A 9,570-nucleotide genomic window follows, 5' to 3' on the forward strand; every position below is an offset into this window, starting at 1 on the left:
GGCTGTAATTTGCTGTAACCGTGCTGAGGAATGTTGTCTGGCAATTAGCACAGTCACAGATACCAGTATAAGTTGTTGTGGATCAGTAACAAATGCAAGTAAATAACAGGCCTAGAAATACACCACTCTGATATCGACAGTTGCTTATTGGGATACTTGAAATTCTTGATTTGGCGCATTATATTTACATCATTGTTTACCACGACTTTGTTGCTGAAGTACACCAGAAGTAAAAGTCTCAGTTTCTCTCCAGCCTGCAAATCTAAAGCTTAAATGGAGAAGTCACTAATAAGGTCATAGTGTAAATAGGATTTACATTTAAATAGCGGCTTTTACACTGGGAGGACGGCTCAAAGCACTTAAGAAGGATCCAAAAAATGAAGTTTAACTATTAGATATATGTTTCGTTTTTTGTTGCCCACAAAATACAGTCAATCCAGTTTACAGTGGATCCTGTGAAGTGCTTTGAGATGTCTCAACAATGTGATTAGGTGCTATACCAAATGCAAGGATTATTTTTATTTTAGTTCACCGGTTAGAATAAATGAATTACTTGACAAGTGAAATGTGATTTGTATCATAAGAAATTGAAGCAGTGGTGCATCTTGGTGCTCTGGCAGTGGCAGGGTGTGGATTAATACCTGATATTATTCATACTGTGAATTCCAGATCTCAGCTTAATAATCAGAAATGTGTTGGACAGGGCTCAGCTCCTACTTCACAGAAACCTGACAGGATAAATCTGGCCAGTCCAAGGTATATTTTAATGGCCTGTTCAAAGTGGAATTGGCAGAACCACAGTGAATGGGTTGGTTGGTGGTATGTGAAGACCTAGAAAGCCAGAGAAAATGAAATGGGTTAGAAATACTTCAATAGATTCAGAGAAACATAGATATGTAAGAGCTTTTTATTTAAAAGGAGTCCACTCACTGCTTATTAAGACTGGGCCCTAGTGAATCCCCTACTTACATAATCATCTATACATCTCTTCTGATGCTGTCTACTTGAAGGTGGGAAAAAAACAACAGAAAATGGCCAATTTGGGAAAATGATTTATCCAGAAAATTTCCTTCACCACTTCCTAAGGTAGTCAAGCAAGATGCAGGAGCGATTTTGAGGTTACTCACTGTTATTCCTAGGTGGTCTTCATGTGTCTAATACATAGAATAGATACTATGAAGGTGCAGTTCAATCCAGAGTTTCTGATCGACTGTTGGAACTTATGAATATCAGCAGAAGCTTGAGTTGTAATTAGTTATCTTGCTACTTTGGTTGACATTCATAGGCTTCAACAGTCAGTCAGTACCCTTGGCTGGACCTGTACCCTGTGCAGCATAGTATCCATTAGCTACTTGAATTAAAAAGCATCGAGGACTAAGTACTTTAAAGTAACTTCAAAATCCATCTATCCATACATATACAATGTATGTAATACATTCCTGTTCACTCAAGAGAAAAATATTTTAAAACTCACTCCTGCCAGTAGCCCTCAAGAGTTACAATTCTTTCATCCTGATCAATCACGCAACACAAAACCAAATGTATCTTTTCTGATGTGATACATATTATACTGTACATTGTAGTATGAACTTCTCAAGACTAGTCTATTGTTCTGTAATCAAATTTTGCTCTGAAATCCCACAACCTGCTGGTTATTGTAGAATCTATCAAATATACTGTGTATAAAATGTTTTTCATGGTAAGGTACTTTCATTATTTCAAATGAAATACAAAATCTGTTTCATTCTGATGAAGTAAATCAGAAAGCACACGAGTATTACGAAGAAAAATTTACGCCCTCTTGTTTGAAGATTAGAAGTTTGAAAAAAGATCACACCTGGAAACCCCAGATACTCTCTAAACAAAAAGATAATGGCTTTCAGTAGCTCAGAGCTTGATCACTTGGATTTTCTGATGGTCATTCAGAAAATCACACTTCCCTTTACTTTGAAAAAAAAGGCCATAAACGTAAATTTTGTTTTGGAAAAAAAGCTTATTTCCTTCCTCTCGCATTCTGATCGATGTCCAAACAGAAAGCAGCTGGTGACATATGTCAATCTATATCACGCTATTAGGTGTGCATACAACACAGGGGAACAGTATAGTATATCTGATGTATATTCATTACCTCGCAGTTGTCCACTATCTATCCCCATAGCTCGAGTGAGATTCCTATCTCACCATATGCCAAATCAGACAATTCGAATGTACTCTACCACACAGAACCTCCATATAAAATCCAGTTGCAATGTCTATCTCAGGCAAACCAACCTGATGCAAACTTGTCATTAATAGTTTATCAATTTCACCCTCCAGAACAATTATATTAAATGGGTAGTGTAGAAACTTTCCATGCACTGCAATAGTATCACTGAAAACTATTTATTGAGTGACTAAGTATCTCAATACTATTTACAACTTAATCCATTAATGAGGCATGTAAACATAGTAATAAAAGTCTTCACACTAAACACTAACAAAACTAAACGAAAAATAGCCAGTGACCTAGGATTTTCACTTCCCAGAACAAATTGCATTATAGATTCATAGATTCATAAAATGTTACGGCACAGAAGGAGGCCATTCGGCCCATCGAGTCTGTGCCGGCTTTTTGACAGAGCAAGTCACTTTCACTAACCCCAATCACCAGCTTTCTCCCCATAACCCCGCAAACCCGTCTTCCCCAGATACTTATCCAGTTCTCTCTTAAAAGCTGTTATCGAATTGGACTTCACTACCATTTCAGGCAGATCATTCCAAATTTGAACAACTCGCTGAGTGAAAACATTTCTTCTAACCTCCCCTCTGCTTCTCTTGGTAGATATCTTAAAACTGTGACCACGGGTCACAGACACACTTACCAGCGGAAACAGCTTTTCCTTATCTCGCCTGTCGAAACCCTTCATGATCTTGAAGACCTCTATCAGGTGCCCGCATAACCTTCTCTGCTCTAATGGGAAAAGTCCTAACTTCTCCATTCTGTCCTCATAGCTAAGGTTCCCCATTCCTGGTAGCATTCTCGTGAATCTCCTCTGCACCCTTTCCAGTGCCTTAATGTCCTTCCTGAAGTAAGGTGCCCAGAACTGGATGCAGTACTCCAGTTGAGGCCTAACCAGTGTTTTGTACAGATTAACCATAACCTCCCTACTCTTATACTCTACGCCCCTACTAATAAAGCTCAGTACACCAAATGCCTTTTTTACTGCCTTATCTACCTGCCCCGCTACCTTTAATGATTCGCTTACTTGAACACCCAGATCTCTCTGTATGCTTACCCCCGTTAAGATTGAGCTACCAAGTCTATATTGCCTCCTATCATTTTTCCTACCTCAGTGTATCACCTCACACTTATCTACATTGAAATCCATCTGCCACATGTCAGCCCATTCCACCATTCTGTGTATGTCTGCTTGCAGTTGGTTACAATCCTCCTCGCTATTTACTACCCTACCTAACTTTGTATCATCTGCAAACTTGGAAATAGTGCTCTCTATCCCCAAGTCCAGATCATTAATATATATTAGAAAGAGCAGTGGTCCCAATACCGATCCCTGGGGGACACAGCTTATAATTCATTCCTTAAGAATTTAACAATTCATCTAGAAAATAAAGTCACCACCCTTCACATAAATCTTATGAAGCACTTTGAGAGATCCTCCCAACTTGAAAGGCACTATTATCATTGCTAGGATTATTTATTATTTAACTTAATGCAGTATTTATTACCAAATTAAGTACTCAAGTGGTGGGAAAATGTAGGGTTTATGGGCTTAAGACCTGGGTTGAGCTCAAGAAACTCAAGAAAAAATTAAGTTGAACAGATAGCTCATTTTGCTCTTTAGCAGCCAAAGATACCATTTTAAAGTATTTGAAATCATAAAAACCTCAAAAATAAATTGAACATAAGGCTAAGTTTTTGTCTGGTAGATATTAACAATTCTAACTTTTAAGAGCGAATTGCCTCCACATTGATCGCAGTAAGAAGTATTATTGCATATAAGTCATAACTACAATCAAATTTGTCTTCAACAACCACTCACGGAACTGGGCAAAAGTGGCCTTTATAGAATGGTGGCCTCTGAGTAAGGGATCGTTGGTATGCAAACCAAGCTGTTGTTAACAGGGGATGGTTGCTGAATGGAAGTGCTTGCTTGAACAGATTTGACTGTCACGTGTAAAGTTTAGAAAAAACTCAACTGGCCCATCTAAACTTTGAAATCTGTAATAAAACCAGAAAATGCACAACACATCAACCAGTAACTATTCTGATTTATTCACTGCCACATCTCTTCCAAGAATGCCAACTCTGAAGTTCAGTTAAATTTCTTAGTGAAAATTTTTACTTGTCCATCTCGTCTTCACAAGCATTTTTGCCTTTCCGCTCTTGTCTTCTGTGACAAATTCTGATAAAGGGTCAAACATGACATCTTAACTCTTTCTCCCTGCATTGATCTAATGCAGATTTCTAACATTCCCTATTCTTACATTGATTTTTTTTTACGGACTTACCTAATTACGATTATCAACATTAAACTACTCTGGGTGGCCTGAATGTCTCATTAATAAGGCTGAAATGACTGTGTGGTTTGCACACAACTCAAATTTATATTTGTATTATACTTGTAAAACATAAATAAATGAGTTCCAATAAGTTCAGAATGTACTTATGTCTGCAGCCTGTATATACCTTTGAAATACTTGTTTATCAAATCTTTCCCTTTCATAAGATTATTACCTATAATGCACTACTGAATTATAGCCGTAAACAAGAATTATGGGGGAGAGAATTTAATTATTGCAATTGCAGAATATTACAATGGAATATGTGTTTTATATAAAAAGTATAATTGTGCAGTGGATTTGCACAATGATTTATTTAACAAATTGGATATGTATTTGAATATAGTCAATGCAATTGTTACACATGACAACTCTAATATGTTGCATGTTAACTAGATTGCCAAATGAATACCAAGCCATATTTATGCATTAAACAATGCAACTGACTAAAATTGATACAGATCACGACTCTAAACAGCTACATTACCCAGTGTAGTCTATTGATTGCAATTAAAATGTTTAACCTACTGATGGATCTGGCATACATAAAGCTGATCAGAATTTTTTTGAATAACACCTATTGAGATTAATCTTTCTGTACCAGTTAGAAATAGTTATAGTCTAACATAGCACATCAGGATTTCCATTGGTGGACACCACCAACGGTATAAGCTGTTTCAGCAATTTATAGTTTGTAAGCTCATTTTGGGACAGTCCTGGTGTTATAGTAGATAGAGCTGCACCTTGTGGACCACAAACTTGCTGCGTTTGCTGGTCTCAGCCAGGTTTACGTGGGCAGGTTAAATTCAGTTCAGTCTTCCAGGGTTAGGAAGGTAAAAGCCAGTCAGGATTCTGCTCCCGATGCCTCTACAGCACCCTCTACTGATTACATGCTTTTGTGGCAGCCGGATAGTGAGAAGTCAGGCTCAGCTCCGATACCTGTCCAAAGTGTATTTACTGACAGTAAAAGTTTATTTTACCTAAATATCAATCTTACATTTATTAGCTAGAATTTAACCCATAGCTTAAATTCCGTGTGCAATAACTTTTTTTTTGCAACTGACAGTAAAGATGCTGGCTGCGATTCATTCACACTGCATTGCATTTACTGATTATATACAAACGTTTATTTAACCATTAATTTATGATTCTACGATCATAAATGATCATATGGTATGATCAATGGTATGAGCTTACCATTCTATGAGAGTGGAGAAGTAGGATTGAATTAGACAGATCTTTTCAAAGAGCCGGCACAGACATGATGGGCCAAATGGCCTCCTTCTGTGCTGTATAATTCTATGAATTTATTTTCAAAACCTTGATGTTAGATCTATGCCTTATTTAACATTTGCATCAACCCGTCCTTTCCCTCCGCTCAGCAGTCTCTGCCCGGCCCACCACACCATCAGCGGTCTGCCTTCAGTCTCTCTGCCCTCACACTTTGGAACTTCATCCCAGGCCCTTCGCCTTGCTCCCTCCCTTACCTCCTTTAAGACTTTCCTCTTCGACCGCGTCTTCAGCCACCCGCCTATCGCTACCCTCCATCCCTCCTGGTCCCAACCCCCTGTTCGGGTCCAAATCCCTGACTGTCCAGCGGCTTGGGAGATCCTCCTGACATGAAAGGTACTGTACAAATGTAATTTGTTGTTGTTGTGTAAACTAATCTGAAACAGGTTTGCCTCATTTTGGATAATGAGTTTACACAAATCTACATCAGTGTTCCGTGACAGCCTTATCCTACATTGATTCAGAGCCACGTGTACAGCTTAGTTTACATTAAAGTCCAATAGAAACTTGTAATATGCAGAGCCTTTTACCACATCTCGTGCAAACAGCATCCAATTAGCATCTAACAATGATTAACATTATCAGATGTAATGCTTATGAATTTCCCTACTGTGGGTGATTGACCACATTTATTTACCTTAATGTCAGAAAGTTTACACTTCCTTTTAACCTTTCGAGTTATTCTTTCTTTGATACTTAAGATTTCTGGCTACATACCTGCTTGACTACCAAACCCTAATGCAGTCTTCCAAATTTAGCAAGCATATTTCTGGTAAAATTCTATTCACACAATAAAATTGAAAGTTACTTCATATCTTTAGATATGACAACAAAGATCAGGTGGGTATCTAGCACTCAGCCTACATGGTGGTTTGGGATACGTGCTGTTTTGTGGGTACTGGAAAAATAATTTATAGCCAGATCTTGTGTGAAACTTGGTAATCTATTTACATGGATATTAATTTTATCACATATTTCTGCTTTGCATTATGGTAGCAACCACATTGACCATACACAAAAAATAACAAGTTGGACTAACTTGTTGAAATGTAATAAAAATAATCCTTGCATTTGATATAGTACCTCATCACATCTTCGAGACAACTCAAACTGCTTCACAGGATATACTGTAAAGTGAATTGACTGTATATTTTGTGGGCAAAACGTTGCAGCCAATTATGCAGTGCAGTGTCCCACAGTCATGAATTAAGTGACCACATTATTGTTAATTTTTTTGAAGGGATTATTATCCCTGGAAAAGTGCTTCGCCTATCGACTAACAAATCGGTTCCTACTTATTGCAAGGTAAACAGAGGCGTATGGAGTAAGGAAACGTGGCTAATATTTCGCCCTGTCATTGAATGAAGCCACTGTAAGCTTCCACGTAAACAAGGTACTGATGATTTGGTACATTCCAAAACATCTACAATACTCACAGGAGTAATAGGAATTTTAGGATATTCTGGACTTTTTTGGAATCTATTCCAAATTCATGAATGCATTCGGTGTTGTGATTGGTCATCCACTTCAGTGCTGTTTGTAGGGCAATGTTGTGTGCCAATTGGCTGCAGTGCTCGCCTACAAATAATTACTGTACAGAAGAAACTCTGAAGTGCTTTGAGATGTTTCGACAATAAGGCTATCAAATGCAAGATTGTAGTGAAAACAGCATCAGATTCAATAGGTGTTTACAAATTATTTAATTGCAAACTAAAAATGGCAAATAATACGATAACCAGTTATGTCTTTCTGACATGACAGGTGCTATACAAATGTAATTTGTTGTTGTTGAGAGTAACTACCTTAAAAAAAAGCCTTTCTGGACACAGGCTAAAGAGCAAAACTAAAACATATACTGCATATGTGGCCATTAGTACTATGTGTCACACTATGAAAACAATCTGCATGCTTTCATTTTAACATTTTTATTATGAAATATAATTGATAAAATGAAACATACATTTGAATAAATTCACTTCGACTTAAAAGACGTTATAAAGTGTGCATTTCTGTTGGAACAAAATAGTAGCATCTTAAATTAGACAAGTGACAAGGTCTCACAAATACTGGAAATATTTGCGGGTGGGATCCGAATAAGTGCTAAACCACAAGGAACACATCAGGACCGGAAAGAAAGGGAATCTCTCCCGATTGAATAATTGAATACCGTACGTATAATAGTTTGCTTAATCGCACATTTTCATCTGCACTCGAAACCAAACGTCCCAGAGTCGAACCAGTGGCCGATCACTCCGGTACGTTCGGACTTCAACCGATAAGATACTAATGGTAAACACATCTGCGAGAGCGTTACAGTGACAACAATGCAGGAACGGGTGGGGAAAAAAAAACATGAACACTGAAACATGCCTCTGGTCCCACGTTTCTCAGAGGGCCACCGGGGGACCGGGATAAGGTTCGGCATCGCACCAGAAGTCGACGGGTTGCGGCACCTCCAGCAGCCAAACGTGGCGCGGGGGCTGCGCCGGCTCGGGGCCCGCTTTGCCCCCGCTCCCGGACACCTCCAGCACCCGGTAATAGTGGCAGTCCCTCCCCTCGGCGGAGCAGTAAGGAGGCGCCAAAACGTCCAGGAAGGCGGCGGGGCCGTCCACGGCGCTGATCTCGTGCAAGTTGTCCCGGTCGGGGCTCAGCACGCACGCTCCGTGGGCTTCGTCGAACTGATGGCTGGAGCGCAGCACCGAGCCCCTGAGCGCCTCCCGCTGGCCCTGCGGGAGCGGGGAGCTGAACTCCAGGCCGCTGGCCGCCCCGGGCCCGTCGCCTTTCTCCAGCCGGTCGAAGCACTGGATCTGCACTTTGCCGTAGATGACCTTGAGCAGGCCGTGCATGCCCGGGTGGTCGTGCAGCGGGATGCAGGTGCCGCCGTCCAGCAGGAAGACCCCCATACTGAAGCCCTCGGTCTCGGAGATGTGCATGTACGTGACCGGAGGGCGGCTCTGCCGCTGCCGGGGGGCGACGGGCGGCGAGTCGGCGCTCCTCCTGGGCCGGATGTTCAGGTCCTCGGCCCGCACCTCGCCCAGCAGCCCCTTCAGGTTGGCCAGGTTCTCGTGGAAGGTCACCCGGTCCCCCAGCGAGAGCGGCGCGGCCGCTTTAAACGTGGTGCGGGCCTGGTTGGCCACCTTCTGAATCAGAGAGGCCATGTTGTCCAGAGGCATCGTCCGCCTCTCTCCCCTTCCCCGCACAGCAACGCCGACCCCTCCCCACCCGCCGGCGCTCTCCCCCCCTCTCTCTCTCTCTCGCTCACATACAGCAGCTCATGGAGTTATACGGCCTCGGGGGAGAGGAATACGAGGGCCCTGGGCGGGTAGGTGTAACGATACCGAATTCACACCCCCCCACCCCCCACTCCTCCTCCACCACCACCACCGCCGCCGCCGCCCCCAACCCGACCGCTCGTTCATTCACCGCCCTCCTCTCCGCACGTCCGCAGCTCGGCTCTCCGCCGCCGCCTCCGCGCAACGCCGCCCGGGATCTGTAGTCCCTCCTCCGTCGTCACAGCTCCCGAGGAGCGGGAGCGGAGACCCCGGGGAGAACTACAGCTACCAGCATGCCGTGCGCGCCGCGCTTGCCCCGCCCTGGCTCCTGCTGATGAGATCAAAGCTCATTGAGAAGATGGAGCATCCCTTGCCTCTGGGTTAGGGTTGTGCACAGAGGGACATCATTAGCCAGTGTTGCAAATGTCTGACACGTACACACAAACCT

The 9,570-nt window shown here is 42.0% G+C and overlaps 1 protein-coding gene across 1 annotated transcript; it reads right to left on the bottom strand.

Annotated features, from left to right (window-relative positions):
• Positions 1 to 496: 496 nt before the first annotated feature.
• Positions 497 to 9,075, bottom strand: adoa (2-aminoethanethiol (cysteamine) dioxygenase a). Its single transcript, XM_007897218.2, has 2 exons — positions 8,221 to 9,075; positions 497 to 831 (listed from the first exon to the last, which is right to left on the bottom strand). Exon 1 carries the CDS (start codon positions 9,021 to 9,023, stop codon positions 8,238 to 8,240), a length of 786 nt encoding a protein of 261 aa, XP_007895409.1. The 5' UTR covers positions 9,024 to 9,075; the 3' UTR covers positions 497 to 831; positions 8,221 to 8,237.
• Positions 9,076 to 9,570: the final 495 nt, after the last annotated feature.

This window comes from Callorhinchus milii, unplaced genomic scaffold (assembly GCF_018977255.1).
Source record: "Callorhinchus milii isolate IMCB2004 unplaced genomic scaffold, IMCB_Cmil_1.0 Scaffold7, whole genome shotgun sequence".
Taxonomy (NCBI): Eukaryota; Metazoa; Chordata; class Chondrichthyes; order Chimaeriformes; family Callorhinchidae; genus Callorhinchus; species Callorhinchus milii.

Excerpts from the sequence above, each read along its gene's own strand:
- adoa (XM_007897218.2), bottom strand. The coding sequence starts at position 9,023 with ATGCCTCTGGACAACATGGCCTCTCTGATTCAGAAGGTGGCCAACCAG.